This window comes from Lygodium microphyllum, chromosome 13 (assembly GCF_053477565.2).
Source record: "Lygodium microphyllum isolate KBCC chromosome 13, Lygodium_microphyllum_v1.1.10, whole genome shotgun sequence".
Classification (NCBI taxonomy): Eukaryota; Viridiplantae; Streptophyta; class Polypodiopsida; order Schizaeales; family Lygodiaceae; genus Lygodium; species Lygodium microphyllum.
Genome location: NC_141147.1, coordinates 74,636,821 through 74,653,597, shown reverse-complemented (window position 1 = coordinate 74,653,597; position 16,777 = coordinate 74,636,821). Strand labels below are relative to the sequence as shown.

The following is a 16,777-nucleotide window of genomic DNA, read 5'->3' as shown; positions in this document are numbered from 1 at the left end:
TGTGGGCTATAGGTCATAGTCTTAAGGCTACTAATTGTATGATCTTGTTAAGCAGGATGTCTACACGAGCCATGATGTTAGTGTTAAAATATTGAGAATTCATGCTAAGGAGGATCATTGATGAGCAAATAGACAATCATAATGAGGCATTAGTAATTACAAAGAAAAACAATTGATATTATCCAAGCATGATGCAAGTACAACTGAATGATAATAATAGATAAAATGAGTGTGGGGATGAGTGCCTTTTATAGGCTTACAGTAGGTGGTATTAGTAGGTGAAAAAGGTGAAAAGTGACCATGGTATTTACCAACTGTGGTTTTAATAAACCATGCATACATGACCTAGTCTAAGGCTTTATTTGCAATGTGTTTCTTTGTCTTGTTTGTTTCTTACAAAGAGGCTATAGTGGATGTGATTGCACATTTCTCAACACCTCTCCTCAATCACAACCAAGAAAGACATTGAGTATACACAGACTCTCATGAGTAGAACCTTGCTAAGTGTAGACATGGAAAGAATCAACCATACAAAGCTAGAGGCTGTCACAAGGCCTCACTAAGTGTGTAGAGGCTGTAGTGTGCAAAGGTTACATGAGGAGTACAGGAGTTTATGGTAAAAACATTAGGCAAGTCCACATTTAAACTTTAAAAAGTCTATCTAAAAATAGCTACAAAAGAGGGACTAGTGAGTCATATCCTTTTGTTCTTGGGTGTCTTCTTCTTCTTCTTCTCCATTGTTGTGTTCATCTTCTTTGACTGTTGCAATATATGCTCTTTGAGATCTTTTCTTAGCATGGCAAAACTTCTCAATATGCCCAGTTTTCTTACAAAAATCACAGACCATGCTCTTCTTTCCTTTCACATAGAGAGTTGTTGGTCTCCTCTTGGGATGCTTGTTTCTCCCTTGCTCTTGATCTTCTTTTCTTCTTCCAGGAGAGATGCTTTGATATCCACAAGCTTCGACTTTGGCATGTTGATTAAAGTGGTGGACACATTATCAAACTCAAGTGGAAGACTCTTGAGAAGCACTCCGATGCAAATGTCTTCATCCATCTTCAAGTTGATTCCTGCAAGTTGTGTCAACAAACTTTCCATATAATTCAAATGGGTTGCAAGTGAGGTGCTACTTTTCATGTCAAGCCTAAAAAATTCAATTAGTAAGCCATATTTAGAGGATTTTGAGTGAGCTCCAAACAAGGTTTCTAATCGATCCCATGTTGCTTGAGAGGTTTCATAATCATCAACATGATGAATGTAGCTATCCTCAAGTTCGAGCTTGATAATAGCTTGAGCCTTATCATCATTTTTATCCCATATGACTGAAAGTGCAGTTTCCCTTGGTTTCTTCTCTTGACCACTTGTGATTGACCCCACAAGCCTTTCTTCATCAGAATCAGTTTGATCCTAGTTTGCCATGTATGAAATCTGACACCGTTGAATCAAGCTATTGGTGAGTCCTTGCCCATGTTGAGGTTGCAAGAACAACAGCAAATCAGCTCCAAAAATTTCAGATTTCAACAACAGAAGAGTTGAGCACAAGTGCTAAGAAGCACTAGGTGATTAGTATCAAGAGATACTAGGTGACTAGTATGCCCTTTGAACTTAAAATCTTCAAAGATATTTGAGGACTTCAAGATCTTGCAGGCCCAAGTCTTCCCCTCCTTGATTTGATGATCGAGTAGCACAAAAAACTCAGATTTGATCAAAGGCAAAGCTGATTGTGTCAGATGACACAGTGACAAGAGTCACTAGATCAGTGTCAAGAGACACTATGCTTCAATCTTGCCAAAAGAAATCACCAAGGTCTCCCCTCCTCAATGATTTGTTGTGAGAATGTATGCCAAATCCAATGATATTTAAGTGGTAACACTCGGGCTTAAGTGACAGAGGAGAAAAATGAAGTGAAATAGAAGCTTGAAGTTGAAAGAGCTATGGCTTCTCTGTTAGGGTTACAGCAAGCGACTGTGTTTTCAGTTCATGCAACACGTAGACTTGATCATTTCCCAAACTTTTTACATGGATAGAAAGCCTATCTCATGGGCTTTCAAAGCCCCATGGTAGTCGTAAAGATCATGGACTGCAGGCACGGCGTCAACAGTATGACAGGTTGCAAGCGAATTCTGGGCAGTGGGCTGATACAGGCACAATGCTGGATTAGAGATGCGATAATGTCGAGATTTGAGGTGATAGGGAGGAGCGCCTAGAGCAGAGGAAGAGTTCCCCAAAAGAAAGTATGAGCTGAAAGGGCCTGGTTTGAGAGATTCAAGCCCTCCACTGAAGGTGGGTGGCTATGGAGGTAGGTGAAAGATTCACGGGAAAGTGGAGGGAGCTAGAAATTCAAACTGGAATGACCCAATCAATGGCCTAATGACTCATTAGCTTGAAGACCTACTCTGATACCATGTTAAAATATTGAGAATGCATGCTAAGGAGGATCACTGATGAGCAAATAGACAATCATAATGAGGCATAAGTAATTACAAAGAAGAACAACTGATATTATCCAAGCATAATGCAAGTACAACTGAATGATAATGATAAATGAAATGAGTGTGGGGATAAGTGTCTTTTATAGGCTTACAGTAGGTGGTATTGGTAGGTGGAAAAGGTGGAAAGTGACCATGGTATTCACCAACTGTGGTTTTAATGAACAATGCATACATGACCTAATCTAAGGCTTTATTTGCAATGTGTTTCTTTGCCTTGTTGTTCCTTACAAAGAGCCTATAGTGGATGTGATTGCACATTTCTCAACACTTAGGTTCGTGGAAGTTTAGCCTCAAAGAGGGGTGAGGGACACCCTATTCTTGGAGATCCCGCTGGTGATAGCTAGGCGCCAGTGACTGTTCCTCTAGAGCCTATGCCTGTTGAGGACTCTTCTTCAAATGAGAAGCTCAGTTCTCACCCACCAGATTCACCGATTGCTCCCCCACCGTCAATGGACCTTCTTAAAACTTCAGCAGATGGAGAGAAACAAGACGAGATCACCTCCTCCTCGTTACTCTTCGTCATGCAGGAATTGAGGGGATCCCTGAGGAGTAGCAGCCACAAGATGGCCCGTGGTGTTCTTGGAGGAACCAAGCATACCACACCAAGCTTGTTTACACTAAAAACTGTTTGATAACTTGTGGCATACAGGATCGAGAGCCCACCTCTCTGAAGGAGGCTTTACAGCATGATCGTTGGCAGAAAGCAATGGAGCAGCGAAATTGAAGTCGATTGAGAGGAATGGCACTTCCTATCTTGTGCCAAAGCCTCCTCATAAGAAGATCATTGGAGTTAAATGGGTCTTCAAGACCAAGTACTGCAATGATGGCACATTGAACAAGCACAAGGTCCCCCTTGTTGCTAAAGATTTTGCACAGCGCCCACGCATTGATTTCCATGATACTTTTGCCCCTACAGCTCGGATGGCCACTATTCACGTAGTTCTTGCCTTGGCTAGCTATAAGAGATAGCCGGTCTTTATGCTGGATGTGAAGTCTATCTTCTTGAATGGGGAATTGGAGGAGATCTATGTTGAGCAGTCTCCAGGCTTTGGTTCTTCTGATGGTAAGGTATATAAGTTAAGGAAGGCTCTCTATAGCCTTAAGCAAGCTACCCGTGCTTGGAATGAGAAGATTACTCGTTCCTCCAAGAGAAATTGGGGTATCGGCGTTCCAAAGCCGACCCCTAGCTTTATGTACACATCTTCGGTGGAGGTCGTGTTGTTTGTTCTTTATGTGGATGACTTGATTGTGACATGTGATCATACTCTGATGGTCGAGCAAACGAAGGCAGCACTTCATGAGAAGTTTGAGATGACAAATATGGGACTTCTTCACTTCTTTCTAGGTCATGAGATCTATCAGACTTTGAGGGGGATCTTTATTTCCCAGCAATGGTATGTACAAGAGCTCTTGACTACGTGTGAGATGGAGGGATGTAAATCTCTTACAACTCTTATGGATCCGAACTGGAAGGCTACAACTCATTCCGATTCTCCTATGGCGGATGGTACCCGTTATAGGCAATTGGTTGGCTCCTTGATCTGGCTTCTTAATACCCGTCTTGACTTATGTTATGTTGTAGGTATGTTGGAGGTTTTCATGAGTAAACCCAAGATGGTGCATTTTGCAGGCTGCTTAGAGGATTTTGCGGTTCCTACGGGGGACTCCTGATCTTGGGATCTATTATCCTATTGGTACAGGTGCTACGGACTTGGTACTTACAGAATGGAGTGATTCAGATTGGGCCGGTGATGTGGATCATCGAAGGTCCACGACAAGTTATTGCTTTACCGTGGGTGTCGATGTTCTTTCTTGGAGCAACAAGAAGCAACCCCAATTGCCCTATCTTCGATTGAAGGGAGTATCAAGTGGCGTCTTCTACTACATGTGAGACAATGTGGCTTCACAAGCTCCTAGAGGAGCTTGGCTGCCCGCAAACAAGTCCTACTATTCTTCAGTGCGACAATAAGAGTTGCATTGCCTTGGCCAAGAATCCTATGTTTCATGCTCGAACAAAGCATATTGAGATCTAGTACCATTTCATTTGGGAGAAGATTTTAGATGAGACCATTTCCTTGGTCTATTGCAAGATAGAGGACAATCTTGCAAATTTGTTTACCAAAGCACTTCCTCATGCTTTACTTCCACAACACTCCAGATCCCTTAGCCTTCTGTCGTGTCCAAGATCTGAGAGGGGGTGTTACAGCTTGACAGCTGGTCATTCCCTAAACAGGCAGGAGCAGCAAGAGTAGTCGGTGCAGATGACACGTGACAGGTCCGGCAGGAGAAGGTGACACGTGGCAGCCTGGTCGGACAGCACTGCTATCAGTCAGCTGCATTTAATGCAGCCGACCTGGCCTTTTCCATTATTTCCTGCTGGCCTATTTATTGGCCTGGATTTCAGCAGTCTTTCAAAGTTGTGCTCATAGAACCGTGGAGACTGCCCTCGGGGCTGACGAAGACAGATCTTCGAGGTGTAGACATACACAAACATTCTCTCTACACCCGTGTATATTTCTGCATCCTTATAGAACATTCATCACTACAGATTTTCTGTGTTTCATTGTCTCTTTCTCTCTCTCTCTTCTCTCTATGTTCACTCTTTGCCTGGTCATTCGCTTCCGCATTGCTTCACTCTAACAATAAGCCTGGCACCCATGCACATCCTCATACCCACAAGCTGAGCCTCTATCAATGACCCATGCAGCTGTCCCCCACATAGCAATCATAGAACCTGTAGTGCCCTGAAACACCATCCTAAGGGCTCTCCTCCAAACGTCCAGGCTCCTAAGCTTGTGGGCAATCCCATAAGTAATGCTTCTAAGTCTCCTCATGCTCCCCACATCTAGAGGAATAGGGTATCTACCATAGCCAAGCCAAGTACCAACTGCTAAACTCCTATGTGCTAGTAACCAAAGAAAGAGTAAGATCTTTCTTGGTCTAAGGCCTGTCCTCCAATCTCCTCCAAAAGTCTACAAGGAAAGACTATGATATACACTGGATAGTCTCAGCTGTAGCTAGCACCACTTTGATCCTCCTCATCTATATTCTCCTCCCCAACCTAGTGGTATAGCCAAAGAAGCGCACATCCTGAGGTGTCTCTACAAATGGATCTCTCCATACCCACTCCCCAGGATCCCACTGAAGCCTCTATAACAGCCTCCTCCAATATGCCCAATGTCTCCATCCATCTTCCATACAAGTCTGAGGGTCTAGATCTAAGTACCATGTCCTATCACAAGGAGCCACAACTCTAATCCTTTGTCAAGAGCATCCTGTGAACTCTAACTGATCCAGGTCCTCTTGCCTAAGTCTGCCATCCATCTCTACTGAAAAAGTATTCAACAAGCATATGCATATGAATGCAAGCTCAATGACGATTCCACAAATATTGTGTTGTGCCAAGTCCTAGTCTTCTTCTTACTTTGTCACATGGTCAGTATGGCAAGTTCCTTAGCTACTAGTAAGTGGTTATACAACACATGTTACATCATATCCATAACTGTCATCTAACTCTGATTTTCACATGAGATACAAACACATGAGATACAAATGAGTCAACATCATGGATCCCACATAGAAAACTCTTCATATGACACATCATGTGTAGCATAAGAGTGAATTATATTTCATACATCACATCACACTTCATGAGTAGGGTTGGAGTTACTTGGTTTGAACCTATGACATATACAAAGTATTCTAGTCCATAAAATGTTGACACCTACACAAGTTCACAAATTATCCTTTGCTTGCACAATAAAAGTAGGATGTTGCAAAAGCTACTAAAAGGACAGATCAAACATTGCAATACAATATGTATACCTGGAAAAGCAAAGGTTCTAAAGGACCCTGACATTCCAAAATGTATATGAACAACAATGGCATCGTCGAGTAAGGATGTCTCCATATCGTCATCAACCTTGTCTTTAGTAAAAAACTGTGAGCCACAAAAGTTCCAAACTCCATGTCATTATTGTTAACATTAACATCTGTCATTATTGAAACAGGAGTTTTCCAAGAAGTACATAGAATATGTTTTTGCCATGAGCTTCAATATGTGACAAAAACCTCCCATTTATTGCTGCTGCTCCCTCTTCGAATTTTCCATTAGGAGAACATGCAGCATACTTCTACAAAATGAAACAAATGTGGGTTAAGTATTTTCCAAAACTGAACATCACATTCCAATATGTATTGGCTAAGGTTGTAAAGAAGTTAATCTAAGTGAGCAAGGAACAATGTAATGATAAACAGGCAACCTTCACAAACTGAGTGAGGAATGACTTTTTCCTTATACTGGCTAATGCTTTCTCCTTCACTTCAAAACTCTTTCAAGAATGGCTTAATGCCAAACCATTTAGTCTGATTTCGACACTTGAGAGCATTTTTATATGATGAATCTCACCTTCATGAATAATTTTAAAAAGAAACTCATATGCCCAGTACCAACTGTACATGGAGATTACCTGACCAAGTAGAATCTTCTTGTGAGCAATTGCCACCCTATGCACTCCCGGGCCTTCAACCATTGTTCAACTTTAGAGGTAAACTGTTCAAATCTATAAAAGTCAGTAAATCAGAAAAAAGCCCAGCATTGCCAGAAATAATCGCAACAAGTTCACTTTCCTACAAGTTTCCCATGAGCAAGAATTTTTGAATCAGATTTTTGACAAGCTTTTTGAACTGGACACTGTAATGAGAAAAACTGTTCCCTTGTTTTGCTTCAATTTTCTTATCGTTGGGTTTCTAGATTGTACTAAAGTATGAGCATGTTTGCTAGACTTCCAAGATTTCAAGTGTTTTCTTAAGTTTCACATAGCTAAATTTGTTTGACCATTAGAATATCCTGTATGACACAAAAGAACGTATACATAAATGACAAACTCAACCCAAGAATTCAAGCAAGTACTTATTTTGTGCATTGTTGGTAGAGATCAAAGATAACACAAGAAAGATTTTACCTGTATCATCAAACTGAAAATACAAACCTGATCCTTTTCTACAAGTACCCATACCTCAAAAATACAAGAAAGATAGGCTTTCACATGGGAAAGACCCCCTCTAACTAGGAATAAAAGATGCTTGATGAAAAGATGCATCCACGCTGCTTTTTTCCCCCCAAATAAAAGAAAACTCTACTGATAAATCTCCTTGGGACAATGTATAACAAGGCAAGACAGTATACAAACAGCCATGTGAGGAACTCCCAAAACAAAAACTATACAATAAAGGTGAAGAGTATTACAAGGCTTGAATAAATAAGCAATAAGGAGGTTTGTAGTGCCAAACCATACATGGCAAATAACAAAAGAAGGTGCCAGAATCCTGGGCCCCAAGAGAAGCATCTCTCCTCCTCCTCTTAGTCCCTGATCTGCTAGCCATTAGTACATATCATGGGTGAGTCTGTGCATGTATAGTGGGTTGTGTACCAGTCATGATGTAAGCTGCATTATTTGCACCAGCTTTCTGTACCAGTCAACTGACATTTAGGCCCTATTTTGGGCTGGTGAACCTGTACTGAGGGGACGCATTATTGCTGGCTGACTTGTTCAGATCTGAAGCCTACTTATAGGCTATCACTCCCTCCCCTGTGTTGTTCAGAGCATTCACTCCTAGGTTCATCATCCTCGTGGAGAGAGGGAGCCACTGCCCACTGCCGGTGACTCTTGAACCGAATCTTGTACTATCTTGTGCATTGGTATTCGATTCCACTTCCTGAGCATGTCTTCTCTGAGTTTTTTTGTTCTTTGCAGTGTGTTTCTTCATTGCAGTATTTCTCTCTTTCTGTGTTTATGCAATGTATTACAGCAGATTCTCACACTTCCATCACTGCACCCTATTCTGACATGGTATCAAATTTCAAGGTTCCGGCATTTGCTCCCAATTCTGCCATGGTATTAGTGTGTTTGGGACCTTGGTGCTATTTTCTGCTGATCGGTTTGGCTCCTGCCTGCTGCAATAGACCTTCAGCCTGGGTGACCACTTTCTGAGGATTCTCGGCCCATTTTCTCCCCCTGATCTCTGTGTTTTTGTATACAGCATTCTGAGTTTGAGGTTTCTGATCTGTTCTCGGGATGACACAAGTCTTCTGTCTGCTGTATGGTAGCATTTAATGCTTCCTAAGTCTGCATTTTAATAACCAGCATCTGTGTCTTCAATTTTCTGATCCTGTGCAGTGCTGGGCAACATTATTTTCAGGCTGAACTTTGCGTTTGGTGGATGCAATCCCTACATTTGTGCATCTGTTGGCTGCAACTAGTCTCTTGTTTGATCTCTCCTGCCAGCACTCGTTTTGTTATCTATGATCACCTTTTGTCTTCACTATTAAGCTTTAGAGAGGATTCTTGTATACCTGGTTATTGTGTTCCAGACAACACACTCTGTTTACTGTTGATCCATTCTCTATGTGGTTTCTTTGCTACTTGAACTTTTGAACTTGTGTTTTGGGTCTGAAGCCTCAGCGCACACATATTCCTCAATATCCCCTGCTTTATTTGATCTTCTCTATATCTAACTTATTATGGCTCCTCCGGGATCTACTACTAATGACAAGCATGCAGACACTGACTACTCATCTTCAAGTGTTCTATTGGAGACTTGCTGTGTTCAGATTCAAGTGAGGATATTGTCTCTAAATACTCCATATATTCGAGCTTCAAAGAGGGGTCACATTCAGAAAGAAAAGAAGGTTTCAAACTTCAGTGCTATCATTGTGGCAAGGGGGACATCTCCACAAGGATTGAATATTCACGACATTATGGAGGGAGCAGGAGGGGACAAAGCAAAAGTGTAAGGTCTCCACCGATGAGTCAAGATCATCATCTTCAAGTTAAGTTCAAGCTTGATCATGAAGCAACGCTTGTCAACACATTGTAACTACAAACATGGTAAGTATTGGTAAGTAGGCTCAATACATTTGCCTCAAATTTGGTAGATCACTTCATTGTGCTTGCACATGTGAGTAGACTAGGTGAAGGAGAGTCGTAGGCTTTGTAAGTTGAGCCCTTGAAATAATTAGGGTGTGCAATGATCCCCACGTTATGCTTGTAGAGCACAATCCCCTCCACCAATACCCCTTCTGAAGAAAACTGCTAGGGTTTGCACTAAGGACACATAGAGTGTACGACCACGACAGAAACACAAAGAGACAAGCATAGACACAGAGGGCAAAACTTAAACCCTAAACGCAAAACTCAAAAACTCAAACCCTCGACGCAAGACGCAAAACTCAAAACTCAAACGCAGAAACTCAAACACAAACAGAATAAGGGAGAGAGAGAACACAACTCTGAAGTAAATGGATGTTGTAAATGAATGTAAGAGTGTACAGTGTGCTCAAGGGTAGAGCAATGTCAGAGTGTGACGTCCACCGGAGACAGATCCCAAGTCTATGACCACCAATCGCGGTGTAGGAGTGCTGAATAGTGAATAGCAGTAGCCTGCTCACCAAAACACGACAGTCTGGAGGCTGGAAATTGGTAAATGCAACACTGTACCGCCGATCGGAGGCTGGAAACTATGCACAGCCTGCTGTAAACAATAGGCTAAAACAATGTCTGATGTCGCTGGCGATGACTGGATGATCAGATCTAACAGATGATGATATCGCCAGCAACTGACGTCAGCATGGATGAAGGCGCCAACAACATGAGCAAACACGGATGGAGTGGCAGTAGTCTCGAGGGCTGGACAGCCACGTGGGAGGAGGCTGATCGCTGAAAACTCCACATGGAGTGAGAAACCTGAACAAATAAAATGAGGCTGAATGGGGGCAGCCTGTGTATTTGTAGATGTGAAAGGATGCCCCAAAAATTAGGGTTTCAATTGAGCTCTCTCAAACCACTCCATGTTTTACGATTTCCACTAAACTCTCTCGAACCGCTCTCCGTTTTAGGGTTTTACTCTAAAACAACATTTTTTACTCTGTTTTGGGGTTGTTTAAGAGGGTAATCAGCTCAACACCCCCTCTCAAGCCCAAAACTAAGTCGAAAGGTTAGGCCAGGCATCGTGATGTTTATTTACCCCAAGGCATTCCACCCCAAAGCAGCCAGGGCATCGAACAAAGGGTGCACATTGGCTGCCCAGTGGCCTACCAAGACTACAAAGGCAATGGTTATCATACCAAGGGAATCCAAGTAGTCACCCCAAAGAGGACAGGGCATCGAATAAAGCCTGCACGTCGGCTACCTAATGGCCTACCAAGCCCTACAAAGGCAGATGGAACCACATGGAACTTTTTTTTTTAATAAGTGAGGTAAATTTTATGGGATGCGGCCGATTAAGTAATAATGACCCGGAAGAGGAGAGTAGGGATGGTACACCCAACACATCACAAAACAATACAAGCTAACCCATCCACTCAGGGTGTTGATGACGAGGAAAAATAGGTGATGAGGTATCCACGTGATGAAGGAGGATGGTGGTGGGGTAACAACAGCCGCCAATGAAAACACCTTAGGATCTACTCAAGTGGTGCTCTACACAATGAGATGCAAAGTATGCTACATGCTAAAGAATGCTCTTGCAGTAGGTGCCACTTGGACAGTGTCCCTTACGGAGAAATTGTTCACTTGCCCAAGTGCCCTAGTACAAAGATGATGCAATCATGCAATGCAAAGGGTAAGGTACAACAAGGGGGAAAATCCGATGTAAGTGCTAAAGCTTGTAGAATACCAAGAAGGACAGGAATCCCCTCTCAACCTGGATGTAGATGTTGAAGAAGCAAGAGGAGCCTGATGTCGGACTTCATATGGTGCCGAGATCCATAAAGAATGAAAAAAGAGGAAGCGGAAGAAGTGGATGAAGCACCCCGCTAGAAGAGCAAAGGCTGCACGTCGGCTACCCAATGGCCTACCAAGCCCTACAAAGGCAGATGGAACCACATTGAATTTTTTTTTTTTAATAAGTGAGGTAAATTTTATGGGATGCGGCCGATTAAGTAATAGTGACCCGGAAGAGGAGAGTAGGGATGGTACACCCAACACATCACAAAACAATACAAGCTAACCCATCCACTTAGGGTGTTGATGACAAGGAAAAATAGGTGATGAGGTATCCACGTGATGAAGGAGGATGGTGGTGGGGTAACAACAGCCGCCAATGAAAACACCTTAGGATCTACTCAAGTGGTGCTCTACACAATGAGATGCAAAGTATGCTACATGCTAAAGAATGCTCTTGCAGTAGGTGCCACTTGGACAGTGTCCCTTATGGAGAAATTGTTCACTTGCCCAAGTGCCCTAGTACAAAGATGATGCAATCATGCAATGCAAAGGGTAAGGTACAACAAGGGGGAAAATCCGATGTAAGTGCTAAAGCTTGTAGATTACCAAGAAGGACAAGAATCCCCGCTCAACCTGGATATAGATGTTGAAGAAGGAAGAGGAGCCTGATATCGGACTTCATATGGTGCCGAGATCCATAAAGAATGAAAGAAGAGGAAGCGAAAGAAGTGGATGAAGCACCCCGCTAGAAGAGCACGGTAGAAGTCACAGCCAGGATAGCATCGAGAGAGATGCTGCACGATCCGCCTCGGGAGGGAAAACCGCCATGCTGGAAGAAGAGCAAGCACTCCTAGGATGATGAAACCATGAAAGAAACGGTGTGCATCCCCACATCTCTAGCCCATATAGGACCAAAGCAATCTGCATGTTAGCCCTACACTGAAAGACAAAACCCTGCAAAAGAGATGAGAATCTGCAAACACAGAGGTTAGTGGTGAGATGCTCCAAAGCAAAACATAACTGAAAGAAAATCTAACTCAACACAAATGCAATGAATGTGTATGTGTGTGAGTAAATGAAGCGGAAGTCAAAAGAACAGAAAAGCTGAGGACAATGAATCCTATGGGCCCGACTCTAAGAGTGCGAAAAATGAATGCTAGACTAACCTAGGGTATCCGAAAAGACCTAGAGACATACTAGTCTAAGAAGGTGGCCACCATCGCGTACGTCCAATAGCAGGGCTCTGCCAAGGGAACACCTGACGAGGTAGGGAGCAAGATGAGATAGATACATGAAGTGCAACAAGATCGGAACCTACAAACCAATCAGCCAATCCCTTAGGAATAGTGAAAGAGATGGGCTGCTGAGGCTGTACTCGAGCCAGATGTCCAGCAGCAACAACGGGTGATAAAGGAGCATATGAAGCAGGAGCGGAAGGCGTAGCCTCACTAGACTGTGAAGTCGCAGGGGTCTGCAAAGGCTTTTTAGGTGAAAGACCTTGGGCCTTGAAGCGACACTCCTCGTCCACATAGCTTGCTCTCTAGCAATGTGTGCAAAATTGGTTTTTCTTAGGGAGTTGCTACCAGATAGGTCTAGATTCTTTGGTTCCATCTAAGAAAGAGGCGTCACCCTTGGATCGGCTTGCCTTCGCATCTTGCGAGTTCTTGCCACTGGTGGTTTTCCCTCCCAAAGAAGAGGCAACCAACCTCCTCTGCTCTGAATAAGGCTGTGATGAGGATTTCTTGTGGACTTGATCATGCAACCTTGTGTAACGCAAGAACTAGCACTCAAACTCGTAGAAGGTTGGCAATCTAGGTTGGGAGATGATGTGTTTAATGAAATTAAAGTACTTATCAGGCAACTTATTCAATAAAAATATAACCTAATCGTCATCTGACTTTGGAGAGCCAGTAGTGGCGAACTCGGCAAGTAACCGCCTATATCCAGCCAGCTTTACTTTCAGATCATCCCCTTCCTTAACAGAGAACTCTTGAAGCTCAAAGTCGAGATTGATGCGCCGAGTACGATCACGAGTGGCATAGCGGTCGAGAGAAGATGACTCCAATGATCTGATGCAACCGGGAAGCGCTACGACTGAGAGTGAAACTCAAGAAGCAATCCCTGCATCAATTCAACATTGGTTGTGGCATTGCCGACTCTCCATTGATGGATATAGTCAAGGTGAGCTAGTCCAAGGTCCAACATAGGCTCTAGACCAATGACAAGGTCCCAAAGACCCTGAGACTCAAGCACTTGTTGCATGAAATTCAACCAAATGGTGAAATTTGACCCATTAAAATGTGTCTTATCCGTGAAGGCATTCTTGGCCGTTGCAATAGGAGTGGTAGTGCTCGGAGATGGATAGTGTGAAAAAGTGTAGTGTGGGTAGGATGGGGGAGTGGAATACACTTGGGAATGGGCCCCAGAGTGCCCACCAAGCATGCGGGTAGTGTGCAAGGTGGATCCATGGGTAGGGATGGGCTGACTATGCATGGGCATGGTAGCCACATGAGGAATCCAAGGAGGTGGGATGGGGACACGGGAACCAAAAGATGGAAATCCCTACATAAGTGTAACCCAAGGAGAGTGTGAAGACGCACCATAAGCTGAGGATGGAAACCTGTGTATGAGTGGTCATGTGAGATGTGAAGCTGGGGATAGTGAGGGGAATACCTATCACAGTCGACCTAGGAGTTATGGGTATGCTCATTTGCTGAAAGGTAAGAGGCACTGTGTTAAAGGATGGCATTCCCCCTAACGAAGTACCATGGTGCAAAGAGGTAGAGAATGGGGTGGAGAAGAAAAAGGTGCTAGGAGCGGAGATGGAAAATCCAACCCCTAGGGTGTGTGATGCAAATGTGGAGTGTAACCCAAGGTTTTGGAAAGATGATGAGAGGTGATCAAGGTGTGATATAGAAGAGGGTGGGATGGGAGAGAAGTGAGAAGAAAAAGGTGCTAGGAGCAGAGATGAAAGATCCAACCCCTAGGGTGTGTGATGCAAATATGGAGTGTAATCCAAGGTTTTGGAAAGATGACGAGAGGTGATCAAGGTGTGATGTAGAAGAGGGTGGGATGGGAGAGAAGTGAGAAGTGTGTGTGATATGCTCAAATAAAACAGAAGCTATAGATGTACTTGAATTCCGTCTCTCCAGAATATCCGCAAGATACTCTTTACAAGAGCACCGACTCTAATATCATGTGAAGAAAATTGCTAGGGTTTGCACTGAGGATACACAGAGTGTACGACCATGACAGAACCACAAAGAGACAGACAAAGACACAGAGGGCAAAAGTCAAAAATCAAACCCTAAACGCAAAACTCAAAAACTCAAACACAGAAACTCAAACACAAATAGAAGAAGGGAGAGAGAGAACACAACTCTGAAGTGAATGAATGCTATAAATGAATGGAAGAGTGTACAGTGTGCTCAAGGGCAGAGCAATGTCGGAGTGTGACGTCCACTGTAGACGGATCCCAAGTCTGTGACTACCAGTTGGAGAGTGAAGAGAGAGGAAACTGCAAAACTCTGACATCAAGGGCTGCCAGAGAGAGAGGCGATAGCTATAGAGTGGGGAGATGACACCAGGAAGCTCCAGAAGGATACAAACGCAAGCTGTAGAATGTTGCCTGATGTTGGAGATGCTAGCGATGGCAGCTGGAGGCCAAACGCAGCCTGGGAGATGGCACCTAACAATGGGCAACAGCTAGAAGAAGGCACCAGGGCATTGTGAGGCTGTGGGGAGAGGTGACAGCAATCATGAGGGCTGGATAGCCACATGTAGATAGACCGATTGCTGAAATCTACACTGGAGTGTGTGAAACCTGCACAAACGGAAAAAGGCTGAATGGGGGCAGCCTGTCTATTTATAGATGTGGAAAGGCGGCCCAAAAATTAAGGTTTCCACTCAACTCTCTCGAACCACTCCCTGTTTTAGGGTTTCCACTAAACTGTCTCGAACCGCTCCCCATTTTAGGGTTTTACTCTAAAAGAGCATTTTTTAGTGTGGTTTGGGGCTATCTAAGAGCCTAATCAACAAGTAATGCATGTTTTAGCTGAACAATTCTATCAGTCATTCTCATCAGTTGTACTTGGATTATACTTGGATAATATCAGTTCTTCTTCTTTGTCAATGCTTATGTCTCATTATGATTGTCTATTTGCTCATCAATGATCCTCCTTAGAATGCATCCTCGATATTTTAACATCCCAAACCACTGGCATTCTATTCTTCAGTGCCCATTCAATATGGAATCGGTCCTAAGGCTGAGACAAACCATTAGTCCAATTTGTCCCAATGGCGGTCTCTTCTGGCCATGCAAAATCCTAGCTTAATCCAAGAGAACTCTAGGAGTAAAAAGTAACAACTAAAGAAAAGAAAAATAAAATATTTATATAAGTAAATAAGGAAAGCAACTGCAAAAAGTATCAACACCTGGTGACATACCCCCCTCTTGAAAGAAGCAAGCAACCTCAATTGTATACCACACATGCTAACAGATGACACAAGACAATAACAAGATTCTCCATATTATTAGTGCCATCACATGTATCACTTGCTAACAGATGACACGGGGCAATGGTAGGAGTTTCCCCACTACCATTTGTGTCATTGCAAGTTCAAGTCTCACATAGGTGGAGGATCACATCCTGTATCCAACTATGATTACTAGGAGCCTTTCTAATATACATGTTTCCGAATGCAACACAGGGCGATAGTACATATCCCCGAACTATTAGTGTCACATGTATAATTATTCAACTGAAGTATAACAAATACAACTTCAAAGCACTGAGATTTCATTCAATGATACACATGTTAGTGCTAAGTATAAACCATACATTGTGCATTATTCAATGAGATGCAATATTCAACTGTACAATAGAGAATGTACATTATTTCAAAAAGCATTCTAAGTCACTGTAGGTTCCAATAAGAAAGCTTCTCAGTAAAGTTGCAATAACTAAGGCGAATCTGCCAATTCAGCCTCTTCCGTCCATTTGGCATCCATTGGTGAATAGTTCTTGAACTTCACCAAAAATCTTCTTACAACTCTGCCTTTCACTTTCCTATCCTTATGTGCTAGGATCTACTTAGGAACTAGAATCTCATCTAATTCAGGTTGTTCCTCTTGCACCATATCTTCTGGCACTTCACCAATAAAAGGCCTCAATAGGCTCACATAGAATGCATTATGAATTTTCCAATTCTCTGGCAATTTCAGCCTATATGCCACGTCATTGATATTCTCTTAGACTTGAAAAGGGCCATAGTAACACATACTCAGCTTTGGAAACATGTTCCTTGCCCTTCTGTTTTCTCAAACGTGCCTTTTCAAAACGCAATAAGACCCAGTCATCCTTTTTGAACAAGAGTTCCCGATGATGACTATCAACAGCTCTTTTCTGTTTAGCTTGTGACTTTTCTAAGACATGCTTAACCTTTTTATATGCTTCTTCCCAATCTTTTACATAACGATCTACTTCAAAAACGTTATCTTTTGTCTGCAAAAAGGGAGGCAGTTTCTTTCCACCTTCCACAATCTCAAAAGGTGCTTTG

General features: G+C 42.9%; 1 protein-coding gene across 12 annotated transcripts in view; it reads right to left on the bottom strand.

The window, feature by feature from the left end:
- Positions 1-16,777, bottom strand: part of LOC148026779 (uncharacterized) — a 219,631-nt gene that overhangs the window by 177,016 nt on the left and 25,838 nt on the right. For 9 of the 12 annotated variants that reach the window (XR_015692898.1, XR_015692897.1, XM_087691294.1 and 6 more), the window contains 3 exons: positions 6,962-7,044; positions 6,521-6,625; positions 6,318-6,432 (listed from right to left, as the gene is read on the bottom strand). Coding sequence is in view for 10 of the 12 variants with exons in the window: in XM_087691294.1 (XP_087547420.1) it covers positions 6,318-6,432; positions 6,521-6,625; positions 6,962-7,024 (283 nt within the window). In the remaining 2 variants the exon portion in view is untranslated. Of the gene's footprint in view, positions 1-6,317; positions 6,433-6,520; positions 6,626-6,961; positions 7,055-16,777 lie in introns of all 12 variants that reach the window. The other 3 variants (XM_087691290.1, XM_087691285.1, XM_087691289.1) reach the window with 3 other exon arrangements.